Below are 20,552 nucleotides of genomic sequence, written 5' to 3'. Positions count from 1 at the left end.
CCCCGCGTGTGTACGCGGCCTAAGAGGTTTTGATGCTTAATGTGAGCCTTCTGCACAAATAAATTCCTGACACATTGCAATACAGCAACTGTATTTTTTTAATAACTGTACCTTTGATTGTTAAAAAGAAGCACCTAAAGTAGAATTCCAGTTATACCTTGAAGTCCAAATTTACTCCCCTCTCTATTGTAAGACTATTATCCTGTAAAATAAAAGATGCCTATACTTATCTATTCTGAAATCTCTATAGCCTGGTTACATGACCAGCTCCTAGCACCGGCTTCATTGTAGAGGAGAGGCAGCAACAATGGCTGCCCTATAGTAAGCCTATGATATGGTCATCACCCAGACTCTACAGCCATTGTCACTGCCTCTCCTCTGCATTGAAGCTGGTGCTGGAAGCCGGTCATGTGACTGAACTAGAGCAGCATCAGAAGAGGTGAGTGTAGACATCTTTTCTTTTGGAAAAGAAGATTTAGGCTAAGTTAAGATTTGACTAGAATGCCACTTTAAATTCTTGTTAGAGGTGACCTGCAGAGGGTAAAACACTCTTTTCCCCACTCCACCCCTTGTACCTAATCTATATATTTTATATTTAAAACAAAAACTACCTGAAAAGCCCTAATCACATAAAACAGTGGTCATGGGACAGTTCAGGTCCCAGGTCTTTCTACTAGGTCTTTAGTGTGTGAGGGTCTAGTCTGCAGTGCTCACACTGTTTACTGATCACTGTAAACTGGAAGAAACGTGGAACAGAATGGGTTTGGTTGGTTACATTGGGGTTGATTTACTTAAAGAGGAAGTAAACTCTGATGGGTTTACTTCCTCTTTGATTCCCTGCAAAGGTAAAGCATAATGGACTACTAGGCAAAGATGCGGAGAGATCATGGAAGATTAGCTGAACTGTGTTTTTCTTTTAACTCAAACTCTACCTAGGGTAAGATGTTGTCATCAATCTTATGCAAGCAGGAGGAAGAATGTCCTCACTCTTCTCTCCTCCAGTGATCAGGGTGGAGAAAAGCTGCAGTAGAGGGTTTATCTATGTCAAATATTCGTGAACATGGCCACAAACTGCACATGTACTGGGATTACATGACTGTGTCCTCTCTAAGCCAGCAAGTAAATGCTGACCCTGGATGATACTTGAAAACATTTTTCTTTCCTTCTAATAGAAAGCTGCTAAAAGCATTTCCTGGTGAATACTGTGATCTCTGTAATAGGAAATAAATACCTGGAAATGTTACACTTATACATTACTTAGCATGCCTCCACTGAACATAAAAATGTATTGGACATTAATTCCACTTTCATTTAATGGAAGTGAATCCAACTCTGATCATGTAGACGTGTTATTTAACGTAGGTACTCTGCTATGCTATAGACCAGTGATTCCCGACATAGAAGTTATTGTGTTTGTTTAAAGATGACATACGCACTTTGATTATTATTATGTGATCAATCCACTATAGTTTCTGCTCAATTTAGACTCATTGAAGATTGGACATGATCAAAGTTAGTCGATCTGCCTGGGTGGAAATTGATTGATCATTTTACATCGATCAGCAGCACTGAAAAGCTTTGGTGATTTAAATCGTATTTCAGTTAATCAGATTATAAGTTTGCATGGTGGATACAGAGATATGATAGTATCTTCATTCCACTGATCAAATCCCCTCTCCCCTCTTGGCATCAATCGGTCAATTGGGTTGTCCGCTATATATCGATATACTGTAGATAGTTTTGGGCTCTAATTTTAAAGAGATGATTGTATGTCCCTGTAGGCGAGGGTTACATTTTGGGGAGTTGCTTTAGTGCATGGGATAAAACTCCAATTAACTATTATTTAAAACCCACAGTACATCTGCGCTGCTAGAAAAAAAATAAAAAATAAGATCAAACAGCAGCCAGCAAATAAATGTTGATCACAAATGGGGCAAATCAGTGAAATAAGCTAATGAAAGATGTGGAACCCCTGAGAAAAAAAAATCAACTATTATTAATAAAAGAATTCCCGTCCCATTCAACATTAAGTCAAAATGGCAAATAAGACTTGAGGTCATGGATCCAGCGGGTGTCTAGTCTGGAAATCTCCCATCTGACAAAGCTTACCCTCCAATGTGGGGTTAATCTGTCGATGGCGAGAAAAATAGAAGCCGCTGGATCCCTACCATGACATTGCCTATAGTGTCTAGACACACTGTGACCCAAAAACCCTTTTCAAATATTTGCTATATGTTCTTTGACTCGCCCTTCTGGTTCAGCCAACATACTGATCACTGCATGGGCAAATTATCCAATAAACAACATTAAGAGACGAACAAGTGGTAAAGGTATTAATCTCAAAATACCTAGAGGCGGTAGTAGGTATAAATGTACAAACACATCTACTCTGGGACCTATTAAGGCAGCAAACCATGCATTGGTGGCAAGCGAAATAGCCCTTCAAATTTTGAAAAAAATAAACCCTATTAGGGGCATCCAACACATTAGGCGCCACCTGTAGCCTGAGAGGTGTGAATGAGAAATAATGGTAAAGAGGGAAGCAACATCAGCAGTCGCTAAGACATACCTATCCCTCCATTCTAAACCACTCAACAGATTAATTACATCCGTGGAGTATGTTGGCCAAACCACAAGGGCGATGAAAGTTAGAGTCAAAGAACATATAGCAAACATTAGAAAAGGGTTTTGGGGCCTGGTCATGGTAGGGATCCTGCGGGTTCTAGTTTTATTTTTACTTAGACAGATTTACCCCACATTGGAGGGGAAGTTTTGTCAGACGGGGGAATTCCAGGCTAGAAACCCGCTGGATCCATGACCTCAAGTGTTACATGCCATTTGGACTTAATGTTGAAAGGGATGTGAATTTTTTTAATAATAATAGTTAATTGTTTTTTTTTTCAGGGGTTCCACATTTTTCATTAGCTTATTTCACTGCTTTGCCTCATTAAATTGGTGCATAGGGGTGTATAGTGCTTTATTGGGAATTTTGCAGCTAAGAGTTAACATATATATTTTTCAGGTCTTAATGTGAGTTGTTCGAATAAAACGCAGATGGACAGTGTTTAAATATATATTTTATATATTTTTTTATATTTCATATGTTGCGATTATTTCGTAATTTTTAATACTTATTCTTAATTATGCATCCAACAATGTGTTTTCACTTCCGACTTTTGGAGCGTCTCTGACTGGTCAGGTTGCATCCAGATATCACATGTTTGGATTATTTGTATCTGGTTGCTAAACTTGATGTAACTCTTCTGCTATTTGGATCGTATCTGAGTGATCGGATCGCTTCCGGGTATGCCATACCTGGTTTGCCAACTTCTGGTTGTAATGTATTTATAGGCGTGCTTGCGTCAGTAGGTCACACCTCTGATGATGTCAGTAGATGATGAAACACATTAGTCGGGAGCTGATGCTAGGCAGCAGGCTATCTAGCAGAGGCTTCTTTGTACTGATCGATTGGAATACTGTTTTTTATTTCAATTTTTGTAAGTACATTACAATAAAGCTTTACATCTTTTTAAAACGTCCTTTACTATGTAAGTGTCTCTTGCTTTTACCATTTGGTGAGCTTCTATTGAATGATTGGGGATTGGATCTTGCGGAGGTCAATCTGATTCTTTTGGTCAGATAGCCAGGAGGCTGGTCTTCATCGCTCAATCAGGTTTCCTGGACTGGTCGGATGACATAACATATTGTTCACTCACTCTGAAGGCCAGTACCTACCATGTTATATATGGACTCATGTGCCTGACGTTTTACAATGTTACTACCATTTATTACTATGCTCTTATGCTATAATGTATTACCGTATATACTCGAGTATAAGCCGAGATTTTCAGCCTCTTTTTTGAGGCTGAAAGTGCCCCCCTCGGCTTATACTCGAGTCATCGCTGTCTGCCTGCTCGATCAGCGTGTCGAGCAGACAGACAGCGGCCATTCTATAATTCAAAAGCCGCGCCTCCGGCTCCGCCTTCGCCTGTGATAGGCGGAACACTGAATTTCCCAGCAGCCTGTGTTCCGCCTATCACGGACATCGTCTCATCCTCGTACTACGGACGAGGATGAAAGGATATCCGTGATAGGCGGAACACAGACTGCTGGGAAATTGTGTTCCGCCTATCACAGACAGGGAGGCGCGGCATTTGAACAGGGGAATGGGCGCCGACGAAGAGCGGTGATCCTGGGACGGGACCGGACGGAGGCTCGGCTCGGGACGGGACGGGACCGGACGGAGTCTCGGGACGGGACGGGACCGGACGGAGGCTCGGGACGGGACGGGACGGGACGGGACCGGACGGAGGCTCGGCTCGGCTCGGGACGGGACGGGACCGGACGGAGGCTCGAGGCACAGACAGGTAGGCTGGACACACAAGGCCACACACACACACACACACACACACACACACACGGATGGATGGACACACACACAGGGATGGATGGATGGATGGATGGACACACACACACACAGGGATGGATGGATGGATGGACACACACACAGGGATGGATGGATGGATGGACACACACACACACAGGGATGGATGGACACACACACACACAGGGATGGATGGATGGATGGACACACACACAGGGATGGACAGGCATATCTCACCCTCGGCTTATACACGAGTCAATAGGTTTCCCAGTTTTTTGGGGGTAAATTGGGGGCCTCGGCTTATACTCGGGTCGGCCTATACTCGAGTATATACGGTATGTATTATATATAAAATAAATGTTATTCCTATGTATATGTTGTCCTGTGTGCTGGATACTGAGATTCAGTGTGTGCAGTTACAATATACAATTAATTGGTCAGACACCCATTACCCAGTATCACTTTTCCAGTTGCATGTTTCATATAAAGTCCCAACTCCTTTCAGTCTAAATGCTAAACAGGGATGGAGGCATTGGACCTATAATTCGTATGCCTCATATAAAGTCCCAAACTTCCCTACTATTCAAAATTATTTAGGGATGGAAGCATGCACTATGGACAGTTTATTTTTCTCATGTTGTTACAGATTATTTACAGTATTTATACAAATGTGATTCAATTTTTTGGTTTTACTCTGGGTCTTGAGTCTGGAGAGGTTTAGGGGAGTTATCATTGTTAACTAAAAACACACGTTGAGCCCTTTTATGGTTAAGATCCCATGGTGTTTGTTTGCGAGTGGTATGGGCAGCTTGTTATGGCTGGGTTTTTTCTCAGTTCCGGGAGCTGCGATGTGCTCCAGATGTCCTCCCTTTCCTTCTATGCCTTTGGGTGCTTTGGGGGATTGGGCAGGCGTCACCCTGCGCATCGACGCCACGCCTCCAGCGCCACACATCATCAGCACATTGGCGCGGATGTGCAGGCACTGTGTGTCAACATTGGCGTTTCTGTGAGGGAAATTTGGCACCAATTGCCAAGCGGATTCCTCTGCTCAGGTAAAGGCGCCTCCCCTCCTCCTTTTCACCAGTGTGAAGTTGGTGGTTATCCTCAATTACACTAGAGTATTTATACTCCCCCCAGTTCGACAGATGCCCATTGTGGTTGTTGGCCCCTGTGGACTTGTGGCACCACTATGGACCATGTGTGTTAGCTTAGAAGTTTAAGGTAGCCCATGGTAGATACTTTCCCAAATTTTTTAATTTTCTTGGTGTGTAGCCTTTACTTACATTTATCAATCACCATGGTTTGGGATATTACCTTGACTATAACTTTTTCACTTCACACCTAGGTATGGGTTATTCCCATCTAACATTATGTTATACCTATTAAAGATAGCTTACTGTTATGCTACTCACATTCCACTTGACCATCCATGGGGTATCCTATTCCCAGGGACCTTTGTCCCCTGGGGTCTTTTCAGCATCTTATTTTGGGACATACAACCTCAGCTCCCGGGACTGATGACTTTTCTGCCCGGTTTGCAGTCTAGCTTGGGTGGATGTCATTTTTCGCCCCACACCTTTCATACCTTTCCCTCTCTTTTTTCACCCTGCACTCTCCTGTTATTTGAGACCCTTTACAAATAGTTAAATCTTATCAATTTAAGATATATACCATTATTTGCTCCTGATTAGTGGAGATATCCACAAAATGCGTCGAGCCATTCCCATGCTACTATCATGTTTACTGTATGGGATCATTCTATAATTTTTACTATGTTTTACTGTAATATGCTGTAACAATCATGTTTTTTTTAATATACCTACCATGTGATATATGGATTAATGTGCATGATGTTTTACAATTATTACTATGCTCTTATGCTATAATGTATTATAATGTATTATGTATTATATATGAAATGTTATTCCCATGTATATATTGTCCTTTGTGCTAGGTACTGAGATTCAGTGTGTATAGTTACAATATACAATTAATTAGTCAGACACCCATTGCCCAGTATCACTTTTGCCCAGTATATAAAGTTCCAACTTCTCCTTTCAGTCTAATATCTCTGAAGGCCACTCTATAATTTGAGGGCCCCATTCATCTGGTAAGGAGACCCGCTGTGAGCACGTTGGTGTGGTGTGCTCTGCATGTTTGTCAAATTAATTATTATTCACATGGGTCATTGTACTAACCAGGGGCTGATTGACCATTCGGGCTCTCGGGCACTGCCCGAGGGCCCCATGCCACTAAGGGGCCCCATCAGGGTTGCCAGGCTCAATAAAACCAGGGACAGTATGTAAAAATCATTTTTTTTTTAATTCCAAGATTACAGCTGCCCCGCCTCTCCAGTACATTTTCAGTGTGCGTATGTGTATTCTGTGTGTGTATACTGTGTGTATATTGTGTGTCTGTGTGTGTGTATACTGTATGTGTGTGTGTATACTGTGTGACTCCATAATCTCCTATTGCCTGGGGGCCCCATAATGTTCTATTGCCCGGGAGCCCCATAATCTCCTATTGCCCGGGAGCCCCATGAGTTGTCAGTCCACCCCTGGTAATAATGTTGTTTTATAGATCACAAACTAAAAATTGTACTAACGCTAATCACAAACTATAGCAATATATATTTACCTTATTGTATACTATTTTTCAAATTTTCAATATGTACAATTTGTTATTATTGTAAACATTCCGGCATATATTATGCATTTTTGTAAAATAAAATAGTTTGTAAACAAATAAATAAATAAAACAAACATGGGACAAAAAAAAAAAATTCCCATTGCTTGCTTCATAGTCACCAGGACAGGAGGCAGGCAGAATTTCTCTAATGGAAACACAGACATAAATACAAGCATTTATTTTTATAAAGGGAAAGACAGCTTTTTTTCTTCATTAGTATATTTTTATTTAATAAATACCTGTTTGATTCTGGTATTTCCGCATTCCTATGTTCTATATTGCCATACTTAGAATCCATTCATTCCTTACTTTCTCTTCTTGGGGCCAAAATCAAGCTGGAATCACTCCACAGTAGTACAGGAATCTAGCACAAAATCTTGCTGTGCTGAGTTGCATTGATGTGAATGGGCACCATTGAAAAATATCTGATTTCCATTGTCATGCGATTATGTGCAACCCAAGTCGCATCTGAAATTGTACTAGTCGGAACTAAGCCTAATGCATTACAGGCCTACCCCACTTTTAAGTACGCAATGGGGTTTATTTACTAAAGCTGGAAAGTGCAAAATCAGGTTCACTTCTGCATAGAAACCAATTTTTATTTTATGTGACTTTTTTAAAAGTACTGTAAACACATTTTTCCTAATCATAATATATTACGCGTTGATTAATGTGCAGTTTAATTTTGCTGGCTGATGCAGCCATTTAATTTTGAATTAAATAACCACATTATATTACTCAATGTTCCATGTTTCATATCAATTTCAATTTACTCTTAGTTTATTATAATAATAACAAAGCAAAAATCTGCCATTTAAGATTTAGTTTATTTGAACAATATCTGCAATGGTAAACATGTCTGCAAAATAATAAATAATAATAAATAATAAAACAATTTCTTGCATCCATAATGACCAGGCTTCTAGCATTTACCTGTTGCAGAAGCCTGAACAAAACCTATATTGAAATTCATAGCTATTTTTCAACATTGTTTCAAAGCAAACTTCTGTCTTGCCGGTACTTAGCAGAGTAATAGCATAGGTGGGTTTTACCTACCTTCCTCACATTAGCTGCTCTGGTCCTCCACCACATCCCCATAATATATAGTATTTTCCAAGTACTGGGAAGCATATACCATTCCCGTTCCTTTATTGCAATGCTAGTTTTCTGAAAGATTAGTTGGGACCCAGCACTGTCACATGCAGCCTGCCTATGGCATCTCCTTTAACCACTTTCAGACCGGACCATTTTGCTGGCTTAAGACCAGACCACTTTTTGCGATTCGGCACTGCATCGCTTTAACTGACAATTGCGACGTGGCTCCCAAACAAAATTGGCGTCCTTTTTTTCCCACAAATAGAGCTTTATTTTGGTGGTTTTTGATCACCCCTGCGGTTTTTATTTTTTGCGCTATAAACAAAAATAGAGCGACAATTTTGAAAAAAATGCATTATTTTTTACTTTTTGTTATAATAAATATCCCCCAAAAATATATAAAAAAAAACATTTTTTCCCCTCAGTTTAGGCCGATACGTATTCTTCTACATATTTTTGGTAAAAAAAATCACAATAAGCGATTATTTATTGGTTTGCGCAAAAGTTATAGCGTTTACAAAATAGGGGATAGTTGTATGGCATTTTTATTAATAATTTGGCGGCGATCAGCGATTTTTATTGTGACTGCGACATTATGGCGGACACATCGGACATTTTTGACACATTTTTGGGGCCACTGTCATTTATACAGCAATCAGTGCTATACAAATGCAGTGATTCCTGTGTAAATGACACTGGCAGTGAAGGGGTTAACCAGGGGGTGGCAGTGTAGGGGTTAAGTGTTCCTAGAGGCGGGCTACTAACTGTAGGGGGGCTGGGCTTTGTGTTAGTGAACACTGATCTCTGCTCCAATCACATGGAGTAGAGATCAGCATCACTTGTTGCTAGGCAGAACGGGGAGATGCTGTTTACAATGGCATCTCCCCGTTCAGCTGCCCCGTGAGACGATCGCGGGTATCCCCGCAGGGATTGAGTCTGTGGGTCCCGTGACTGGACTCATGGGGGTCCCGACCGACACGTGACCACGCCGCCGCCGGCGTGCATGCGATGGCAGGGCCGCATATACAAATGGACATACCTGTACGCCAATATGCCTGCCCGTGCCATTCTGCCAACGTACATCGGCGTGTGCCGGTCGGGAACTGGATAAAAAATAAATGTGTTACTATGTCTATCATTGGAAAACTTCAGATTTACTTTAGTAACACCCTCCTAGTATGGGATGCTAGGTAAATTTAGTTTTTGGCTCCTCTGTAGTCATTGGAGCAGCTATTGGTTTAGTCGGGCTGTTCTAGATTTCACAGGCTGTAGGTTTGATTGCTTCTCCTTGGATTCTGGAGGCTTCCAGAACATAGAGGGCTGGGAAAGTCAAATATCAAAAATAGAATATTTATTGTGCTTTAGCCAATCCCTGGGGAGATGTGCCCAGTAGGTGATTGGAGGAGAAAATAAGTAGTGTGGAGTCTGAGCAAAGCCAGGATCTAGTCCCATTAGAGAAGTTTTCAGTCTCAGAGCCTGCTGTACCTTTAACCCCCCTGACGGTATTCCCGAGTCTGGCTCGGGGTGGAATTTTCATACCAAAAGCGGGATCCCCGAGCCAGACTCGGGACTGCATCGCTGGATCCAGGAGGACGCTTACTTACCTTCTCCCTCGGATCCAGCGTTGTCTCCCCGCTGTACGAGCGAGCCGTGTCTCGCTCGATGCATCACATCACCGATCTCCGTGCCCTGCCAGCGTTGCGACGCACGGGGACGGAGATCGGCGCCAAATTCAACAAGTGAAACAAACAGTAAACATACAGTATAATGTAATCTTACAGATTACATTGCTGTATGTAAATATTTCACATCCCCGTTGTCCCTAGTGGTCTGCCCAGTGTCCTGCATGCAGTTTTATGTAATAAAAACTGTTCTTTATGCCTGGAAACTGGAGATTGTCCATAGCAACCAAAACTGTCCTTTTACATCAAAAATGGTTTTAGACCAGCTAGAAAACAGTGATAATAAATTGGAATCACTCGCAGAATTGAGGGATAGCGATTTGTGGGGAGATCCGTCATCAAATATTGAAAAGTAATGACAGTGACAATTCTGCAACTGAGCAAATTTCAGTGTTTTTGATTTGATTACATTATTGAATAATTTTTATTATTGTTATATTATTATTTGGTACAATTATTTACATTATTTATTATATTATAATTTATGATTTCATTTTTCAAACTTTATTATACCCGGGATGTCTGCTAGACTCTGGTTTGGACAGATTTAAGTGAGTTATTCCTAAGAATTGCAGGACTACAATATAAAACGCCAAATTTTCATGCAAAATAATGGTACCGCTTTTAGCACCTAAAATCCGAAATAATCGTACCGCCAGGGAGGTTAAGGCAGTCCTGCTAAAATCTGCTGATGGTCATCGAGGTCCCAGCTATAGTAGATTACTTCTTGATTACTTCTTGAGCTAAGGATATGGTCTGGGGGACCCCCAGAAGAGTGCCTGTTGTGAGCTTGTGTGTAGCTGCCATGGGAAATTGTGAGTACTGATCCAAGCTCAATAATCAAGTAATTGTGTGCTGTTCTACGTTTGGGGGCCAGCAGTAGCTCTTTCTCTGATCCCCTGTAGCTCCTACAGGGGCTCAGTTCTGGTTTTCCCTTTGGTTTTTGGTTTAACCGCTTAAGCCCCGGACCATTTGGCTGGCCAAAGGCCAGACCACTTTTTTGAGATTCGGCACTGCGTTGCTTTAACTGACAATTGTGCGCCGTGGCTCCCAAACAAAATTGACGTCCCTTTTTCCCACAAATAGAGCTTTTTTTTGGTGGTATTTGATCATCTCTAGTGAAAAAGAAGTTATTCCTGCGCCACATCAAGGAAATAGAGGGAGATAAGGTACTGCTGCACACACTGGAAGGGAAATATCTGAACCCCGGGAAATAGTGGATAAGAAAGGTAGTGGTGCGCTGTACGTAGGGAAAGTGTATCTATTGGTAAAAGCAATATATAAAATCCACAATAAGGGGATATGCAGCAAACAATACAGGTATAATAAAAGGGTATGCCTATGTGGCTAATTTAAACAACAACACTCATTTCTACTAATAATCTTCAACATAAATACATAAAATAGTGAAAATTCATATAAAATCCAAAGTGCAGCGTGTTGCGATCGTGAAATCGCATAAAGTGCAGGTGTTCCACTGTGCCACTGTGGCTGATTAAACAATAATACTCGTTACTATTAGTATAAAATCTACAACATAAAAACGTAAAATAATGAAAAAAAGGAAAAAACACAGTATAACATTCAAAGTGCAGTGTGTTGCGATCCTAAAAATCGCATAAAGTGCAGGTGTTCTGCTGTGGTGCGCATGGGCAAACCTTCAAACATAGACAGTAATTAGGTGACAAAAATATAAGTGTATCAGACAACAGTCCGTTTCAGGTGCAAAGTGCTGCGATTATTCTCAAAATCGCATAGGGTGTGACTCCTTCAACAAGATATACAATGTGGAGCTGTTGCAATGGGAAGGGCAGTGGTGCTGGTGGAAGGGGATATAACCTTCATGGTTCCGTATATACCATTAATGGATGTCCCCTTACCTTACCGCTGTAAGGTAACAGCGTATATATAGAGAGCTTTGGGATCCTTTAGCGGAATTTTCCCTTTAGTGTGGGGTTCCCAGGTCCTGACCAATGTTATGGTTCCTTTAAGGGGGTTTCCTCTGCGATATTGCAGTCAGGGTTCCTCAGTGGTGTGGCATATGCATGGGTTTAAGCAGAGATGGAGGAAGAATACTCCATAGTGTAAAGTGCTTCAACAGGTTTATTTTTATTTAAAAGGTTTAAAAAATACTCACAAACAAACAGTCTGTACAAGCAGTGTATAAACGAGCTGCGGGCTCGGTCTACGTCACTTCCGGTCGCTGTGTCCCGACGCATGTTCGTCACGGGTCACGTGACTTCATCAGGGGATGAATTAGAGATTCCCATTAGAGAAGTTTTCAGTCTCAGAGCCTGCTGTACCTTTAAGGCAGTCCTGCTAAAATCTGCTGATGGTCATCGAGGTCCCAGCTATAGTAGATTGCTTCTTGATTACTTCTTGAGCTAAGGATATGGTCTGGGGGACCCCCAGAAGAGTGCCTGTTGTGAGCTTGTGTGTAACTGCCATGGGAAATTGTGAGTACTGATCCAAGCTCAATAATCAAGTAATTGTGTGCTGTTCTACGTTTGGGGGCCAGCAGTAGCTCTTTCTCTGATCCCCTGTAGCTCCTACAGGGGCTCAGTTCTGGTTTTCCCTTCGGTTTTTGGTTTAACTGCTTAAGCCCCGGACCATTTGGCTGGCCAAAGGCCAGACCACTTTTTTGAGATTCGGCACTGCGTTGCTTTAACTGACAATTGCGCGCCGTGGCTCCCAAACAAAATTGACAATGTCCCTTTTTCCCACAAATAGAGCTTTTTTTTTTGGTGGTATTTGATCATCTCTGCGGTTTTTATTTTTTGTGCTATAAACAAAAAAAGAGTAACAATTTTGAAAAGAACGCATTATTTTTTACTTTTTGCTATAATAAATATCCCCAGAAAAAAGGTAAAAAACTTTTTTTTCCCTCAGTTTAGGCCAATAGGTATACTTCTACATATTTTTGGCAAAAAAAAAAAAAATTGCAATAATCGTATATTGATTGGTTTGCGCAAAAATTATAGCGTCTACAAAATAGGGGATATCAGCGGTGATCAAGACCCCCGGGCACTCACATCGGCTCGGGGAGCGAGCGGGGGGCATGCGCGCACACCTCCAGCAACGCGTAAGCACCTCCTAGTGGCAGTTTATGTTACTGACGTAACATAACGGCGATTCACACGGCCGAGCCATGTTGCCACAGTATAATTATGGGGGCTGGCATGCGGTTAAAGACTGCTAAAAAAAGTTTAATATAGTGAATTGTGTCCCTTTGTTACCAGTCATAATTTCTGGAGTATCCCATACCACCTCAACTCCTCTCCTGTTACAAGTTCTACAAGCAATAAATTATAAAATGACATCCCCTAGACCAGTGGTCATCAACCCTGTCCTCAGGGCCCACTAACAGGCTAGGTTTTATGTATTACCTTGGGGAAATGTAGACTAGAATACTACAATCACTGAGCTTCAAATTATATCACCTGTGATGTATTTCAGTTATCTTGCAAACCTGGCCAGGGTTGATAACCACTGCCCTAGGCTGTTTAATGGAGCCAGAATGAATAGACTGTTGCCTCTGTGAATTGTAGCATCTGCAATGTTTTGGGAAAGAAGCAGCTATTATAGAGGTCCCTGGGGGGGGGGGGGGGGGGGGGTAGTGCTATATTTGAAAGCCCAACTTCAGGAAACTTGAAAATTCTCCCTTGAATTGGGACAGTGCCCATCCTGTAAGGATTTATTTTTCATTCATGTCTTGAAAATGGAAAAGCTGTTTTGTTTAGCTGATCCTATGCTTCCCTGGCAGTGCACATTCAATTCATTGCTATGAACCATTGCATTGGTCTTGATGATGTCAAGACCTTAGATTACTGGAGCGTGGGGGAGAAGATATTGTGGAGACCAGTCTAAAAGCGTGGAGGATCAGAAAATAGGGTAAGTAAATCTTTGCCATGTCCACTAGACCTAAACAAGCTTTAAGCCCTTGCAGTCCAGCTGCAAGGAAGAATTATCAAGTTTCCTGGAGTTGTGCTTTCTTTAAAGCCGGTCACATTTTTTGCTCTGTGGTACCTTTGTGGGCAATACATCATTAAAAGACACAGTAGTGGACAGAACCACAGCTCATAGGGAAAGTATGTCTGATGTAAAGGGTTCTTCAGCAGCCGTAGCACTCAATGAAGCAAAGATTGCTAGTGCAGGAAGCAAGATGATTAAGTACATTTAAAAATAAGGCTAAACTCTAAAAGTAAGCAAAGCACGGTTTTTGTTATTGTTTTGATAAAGTAAAGTTTCTTTCATGTTTTTGATAAAATAAAAGTGATTTTCCTTCTCCAGCAAAATTTCTCACTATGTTAGTTGCCAGTTTTCTCTGGCTCTAATCTGAATCTGTGGTATGAGTGTATTGATTAATGTCTTTCATTTTTTATATACCTTTACAAAGTTTATTCAGAAGTCTGACTTCCTCCGAATGTTAAACAGAAGTTGGTTTGTTCCTATAACCTTAGTGATGTTTTGTTATGAATATTTTATCTGTGGTCTCCTGAAACATCAGAAGACCCTTGACATTTCAGTTCTTGAAATACAAACCTAAGAGACAAACTTAAATCTAATCTGGGTAAAATCATCCGCCTAATGCCAATGTACTCCAAAAAGCTGGTCACATTGCAGTTGTAATCTTTTTTTAATTTCATTTAATAACTTTGATTTCATTTTCTATTTTAAGGAAAGTGTGGACCTTGGAGAAATCATGTTCTCTCTGTGTTATCTACCTACTGCTGGACGCTTGACCTTAACAGTAATAAAATGTAGGAATCTAAAAGCAATGGACATTACTGGTTATTCAGGTATGTAAAACATAAAAAAAAAAACTGAACAAACATGAAATGCCATATCAGTTTACAAAGTTCTACTAACCTAATAAAATGAAATCAGGGCACTTTTAAGATGCAAAGGTTCCCAGGGCAAAACTAATAATGCTAGCTTTTTGATACATTCAGTATTTGTTGAAAACTACATTTCACAGCCATAGTAAGAAATTCAAAAATAGTAAAAAAAAATGATAGAAAGGGAAAACTGTATTTACTCTATGTTAACATATCATAACAGAATTTGAACATTGTGTATTTTAAGTTTTGTCTAAAGAAAAATGATAGGACTAAGGCCGCGTACACACGGGCGGACTGTTGGCTCAACTTTGTCCGCTGAACAGTGTTTCAGCGGACAGTCCGCTCGTGTGTGGGGCTTCAGCGGACAGTTTCAGCGGACAGTTTGACGAACAAAGTTTTTCGGAAATTCCGAAAAACTGTCCGCTGAAACTTGGTTTGAGCGAACAGTCCGCCCGTGTGTAGGCCACTTTCGAAATGAGCAAACTGTTCCCGCTCGGAGGGAAGTCTGCTAATTTCGAGCGCGTGTGCAGGTAGGCGGGGCCCGCGACGGAGACGTTGCGGGCTCCGCCGCCTGGAATGGACTTAAAGGGGAACCCCAACGCCGAAAAAAATCGGCGTGGGGGTCCCCCCAAAGTCCACAACAGACCCTTGTCCGAGCACGCTACCCGGCCGGCCAGGAAAGGGGGGCGAGCGAGCGCGCCCCCCCTCCTGAGCCGTACCAGGCCGCGTGCCCTCAACATGGGGGGGTGCCTTGGGGAAGGGGGGGGCCGCGCGGCCCCCCCACCCCAAAGCACCTTGTCCCCATGTTGATGAGGACAAGGGCCTCTTCCCGACAACCCTGGCCGTTGGTTGTCGGGGTCTGCGGGCGGGGGGCTTATCGGAATCCGGGAGCCCCCTTTAATAAGGGGGCCCCCGGATACCGGCCCCCCACCCTATGTGAATGAGTATGGGGTACAATGTACCCCTACCCATTCACCTGTAAAATAAAAGTACCCAAAAAAAACACAACACACGAGATAAAATATTTTATTGCACAGCTCCGGGGGTCTTCCGTCTTCGGGGGTCTTCTCGCCGGACTCCTCTGCTATCTTCTTGTAGCTCTTTTGCTAGCGGAGGAGTCCGGCTTTCTTCCTCCCCGCCGCCGGCCTCTTCTCCCGTCTTCGGGGGTCTTGTCCCCCTCTTCGGTTCTTCTGCCGGTCTTCTGTCGCCGCTGTCGCCGCTGTCGCCGCCGCCTTCCGTTCTTGTTCTTCTTCTTGTTCTTCTTGTTCTTCTCCAGGAGATGTTGACACGTCGCTCTCTCCGGCCGGAATGCCAGAGCCGCGCTGTGCGGCCACTTATATAGTGACAATGGGGCGGTGTCACATGGTATATGTCACATGGGTTAGTCACATGGGTTGATGTCACATGGGGACTATGACATCGTAATGGGGCGGGGTCACCATGTGACCAACCCATGTGACATATGCCATGTGACACCGCCCCATTGTCACTATATAAGTGGCCGCTCAGCGCGGCTCTGGCATTCCGGCCGGAGAGAGCGACGTGTCAACATCTCCTGGAGAAGAAGAAGAAGAACAAGAAGAAGAACAAGAAGAAGAACAAGAACGGAAGGCGGCGGCGACAGCGGCGACAGAAGACCGGGCCACCGCCTCTAAAAGAGCTATAAGAAGGCACGGTGGCCCGGCAGAAGAACGGAAGGCGGCGACAGAAGAACGGAAGGCGGCGACAGAAGACCGGGCCACCGCCTGCAAAAGAGCTATAAGAAGGCGCGGTGGCCCGGCAGAAGAACCGAAGAGGGGGACAAGACCCCCGAAGACGGGAGAAGAGGCCGGCGGCGGGGAGGAAGAAAGCCAGACTCCTCCGCTAGCAAAAGAGCTACAAGAAAATAGCGGAGGAGTCCGGCGAGAAGACCCCCGAAGACGGAAGACCCCCGGAGCTGTGCAATAAAATATTTTATCTCGTGTGTTGTGTTTTTTTTTGGGTACTTTTATTTTACAGGTGAATGGGTAGGGGTACATTGTACCCCATACTCATTCACATAGGGTGGGGGGCCGGTATCCGGGGGCCCCCTTATTAAAGGGGGCTCCCGGATTCCGATAAGCCCCCCGCCCGCAGACCCTGACAACCAACGGCCAGGGTTGTCGGGAAGAGGCCCTTGTCCTCATCAACATGGGGACAAGGTGCTTTGGGGTGGGGGGGCCGCGCGGCCCCCCCCTTCCCCAAGGCACCCCCCATGTTGAGGGCACGCGGCCTGGTACGGCTCAGGAGGGGGGGCGCGCTCGCTCGCCCCCCTTTTCTGGCCGGCCGGGTAGCGTGCTCGGACAAGGGTCTGTTGTGGACTTTGGGAGGACCCCCACGCCGATTTATTTCAGCGTTGGGGTTCCCCTTTAAGTCCATTCCAGGCGGCGGAGCCCGCGACGTCTCCGTCGCGGGCCCCGCCTACCTGCACACGCGCTCGAAATGAGCGGACTGTTGTCTCGTGTGTGGGTGAGTCCGCTCATTTCAAAAGTTGCGCGGACTTAGTACGACGAACAAAGTTTGCCGTATTTGTCCGCTCAAAAAGTGCCGTGTGTGGGCGTGTTCGTTCATTCAAAAGTTTGAGCGGACTGTTTGACGAACTTAGTTTCGGCAGACAGTCCCCGCGTGTGTACGCCGCCTAAGAATAATTGTTGGTGTCTATTGGTATAACGTGCCCATTGGAGTCAATTTACTACAGGGGTAGAGAAAGATGACTTTGCAAAGTGTATTTTCACTTAGCTTAGTGAATAAGGTACATTTAACAAAAAAATAAAATAAATAAAAGAATACCCAATCACATGTAAGAAAATGTAAAATAAAAGGGTTTTTGCTCACATATGATTGGTTAATTGAAGTCAACACAGCTTCACCTATTTCACTGAGACGAGCCAAAAATTCACTTTTCAAACTGAACATTCTGTTGACTCTATGTGTGGATTTCTAATTTTTGGAAAGTTGGAGACAGCATTTTACAGCTTTAGGCCGCGTACACACGGGCGGACTGTATGGCCTACTTAGTCCGTCGAAACACATTTCAGCGGACAGTCCGCTCGTGTGTGGGCTTCAGCTGACTTTTTCAGCATGCAGTCTGGCGTACTAAGTATTTCGGATTTTTCGAAATTCTGTCCGTCATACACTCGTGAGTAGGCTAGTTCGACGGACTAAGAATGGCGCATGCTCAGAAAGGATTTACACGGCGGAAGGTTGCATTGCTGTGTATTGGACTTCCTATTTCTAGTCCCGCAAGCTTTCGATGGACTGTTTGTGCATCCGTGTGTGGTCAAGTCCGTTCATTCGAAAGTATGACGGACTGTCCGTCGGATTGTATGACGGACTAAGTAGGCCATACAGTCCGCCCGTGTGTACGCGGCCTTAGATGTATCATTTTAATTGAAGGTAAATACATCAGAATTTTTAAGCTAATTTCAGGCTCAAATAATTACAACCAAGACTTCTCTAGGTGTTTTCATTACCTAGACCAGGGATCTTCAAACTATGGCTCTCCAGCTGTTGCGGAACTACAAATCCCACGAGGCAATACTAAAGCTCTGACATCACAGACATGACTAGGTACGATGGGAATTGTAGTTCTTGAACTGGAGGGCCGTAGTTTGAAGAGCGCTGACCTAGACCACCAAAACAATATCATATGAATAAGGTCACAACCTAGATATTATATTGCAGCTTACAATTCTTAGATGTGATGAAAAGTTTGTTTCCTTTTTTAGGCTTTCTTTCTTTTATTTTCATCTGGTAACCCAATCAGTAAAGAAAAAAAGAGAACTGCGCTAACCTCAAATTCCCAAAGTGAATGGGATATGTGTGTGTGCTAAACCCACAGTATAAACCTTAGTATCTTAATGTCTCTAAGGCCACCTCAAAAAATAGTGCATACAATTATATATACAAATATATAAAATTAAATACAAAAATAAGACACAAGTGCGTGTCAATAATGTGAATCACCCAAACACAGCACAGATTGTGTAGATCTCTGTGTATATACCTCTAAAAATAAAGAATGAAAATTTTCCTAAAACTGAAAAAGTGCATAAATTAACAAGAAAAACATTTTAAAAACTCTATGTAATGTCCATATGATTATATGACAAATTATTGCCGTAAAGTGTGCATATGGTAAATAAACACCAGTGAAGAAATCTTCGTATGAATAGCTGAATTGGAAGTGCGCAAATTAGTAATCTTCTCCAAGAGTATAATGTGCTTTTCCCATCACCAAATAAATGAATTGGCTCCTTACCAGATCCAAGGGACCCCCCGTTACAGAGGGTCACCACAGGCAAAAACAATCAAAGGATATCCGGTCAGCGGTTCCCCCTCAGGCGATCCCAAATCTTTCACACAATGGGGCTATGGCTGTTGCTCCACATGTCACTCCCAACTCAACGTGGTATCACATAGGGAAAAACATAGGCTCCAGATAGTGTAAAATCAATGATTTTAATTTGCAAGTAATGAACGTATACACTTACATAAAAGACTTTAAAAGCAGGCTCAAAACAGCGCCGGCCGGACACACGCCAACGAAGGGACCAACCCGTCCTTCCTGGTCTAAAGCGAACGAACACGACTGGGGTGACGTCGACACGTTCGCACCGCCCTACGCGTTTCGTAATAATTTACGTCGTCCAGGGGCCCGGGGGGGGGGGTTTACAGAAGCCCTACCTCCTCTGTGCGCCTGGGGGGGTCTGTCTGCCCCCTTCGGGCTCTTCAGGGGGACCAGGCAGGGCTGCCCTCTTTCTTTAGCTCTATTCGCCCTCGCTATCGAACAGGTGGCGGAAGCACTCCGCACCTCACCGTATGTTAGAAGTCTTCGTATTGGGCTGCTGGAGGAGAGGGTAGCTCTGTATACAGATGACATGCTGCTCTTCCTTAACGATGCCGGTCCATCGCTACAGGGGGCACTGACTGTCTTAAACACATTCGCTGGGGTCACTGGTCTTAGGGTAAATTGGTCTAAGTCCCTCCTGTTCCCGATTGATCAAGAAGCAAGGTCCACATCCCTCCCAAATAACCCCCTCACATGGGTAGACTCTTTCAAATACTTAGGGGTTCACATATCCATTTCGGCATCAGACTTTGTAACACTAAATCTTACACCAGTACTCCTAGAGGCCCAGATGAAGCTTAAATCATGGAGTATCCAACCACTATCATTGTGGGGGTGAGTAAACCTCCTTCAAATGAAGATTATTCCTAAGCTCACCTACCTTTTTCGCCATTCCGCACAATGGCTACCTAAAACGTTTTTCAAAAAACTGAACCAGATAATCTCCTCTTTCATATGGGGCCCCTTACCACCCAGATACCGATTGACAACCTTAACGAGGCCACAAACACAAGGGGGTATGGCATTCCCAGACTGCTATAAATACTACCTTTCCACGCAGTTGATGACAGCGGCTTGATGGTTACAACCGGACAAAATGAACTCATCAACCGCGCTGGAAGTTACGGTTGTCGATTCACTAGAAGCCCTCCAATTTCTTCTCTATAGAGGCCCCCCAGGCCCCTTACCCTCTAACCCACTCCATGCTTACTACTCTGTGAGCGTGGCGGGCAAGACTAGCCATCAAAAAATGTAAATGAACCAAAATCTCCCCAAATGCCCCGATATGGCTGAACCCTAGTTTACCGCACATATATAAGATACCTGACCCCTATGCATGGACGAGATATGGTATTAAGCTTATGTCACATATAGTGTCACAAAACTCCCTACTCTCCTTCTCTCACCTGTCTTCCCTCTAAAATTTGCCTAATCATTACTTATTTTGTTATACTCAATTGTCCCACACATTTGCTGCGCAATTCCCGCATTCC

The 20,552-nt window shown here is 43.4% G+C and overlaps 1 protein-coding gene across 1 annotated transcript in view; it reads left to right on the top strand.

Moving 5' to 3' along the window:
- SYT6 (synaptotagmin 6) overlaps positions 1 to 20,552 on the top strand; it is a 650,982-nt gene that overhangs the window by 565,190 nt on the left and 65,240 nt on the right. The window contains exon 4 of the mRNA XM_077481583.1: positions 14,528 to 14,648. Coding sequence (XP_077337709.1) covers positions 14,528 to 14,648 — 121 coding nt within the window. The remainder of the gene's footprint in view (positions 1 to 14,527; positions 14,649 to 20,552) is intronic.

Source organism: Lithobates pipiens, unplaced genomic scaffold (genome assembly GCF_037356315.1).
Source record: "Lithobates pipiens isolate NorthernLeopardFrog02 unplaced genomic scaffold, aLitPip1_a1.2 Scaffold_16, whole genome shotgun sequence".
In the NCBI taxonomy this organism is placed as follows: Eukaryota; Metazoa; Chordata; class Amphibia; order Anura; family Ranidae; genus Lithobates; species Lithobates pipiens.
This window is presented reverse-complemented; position numbering and strand designations above follow the sequence as displayed.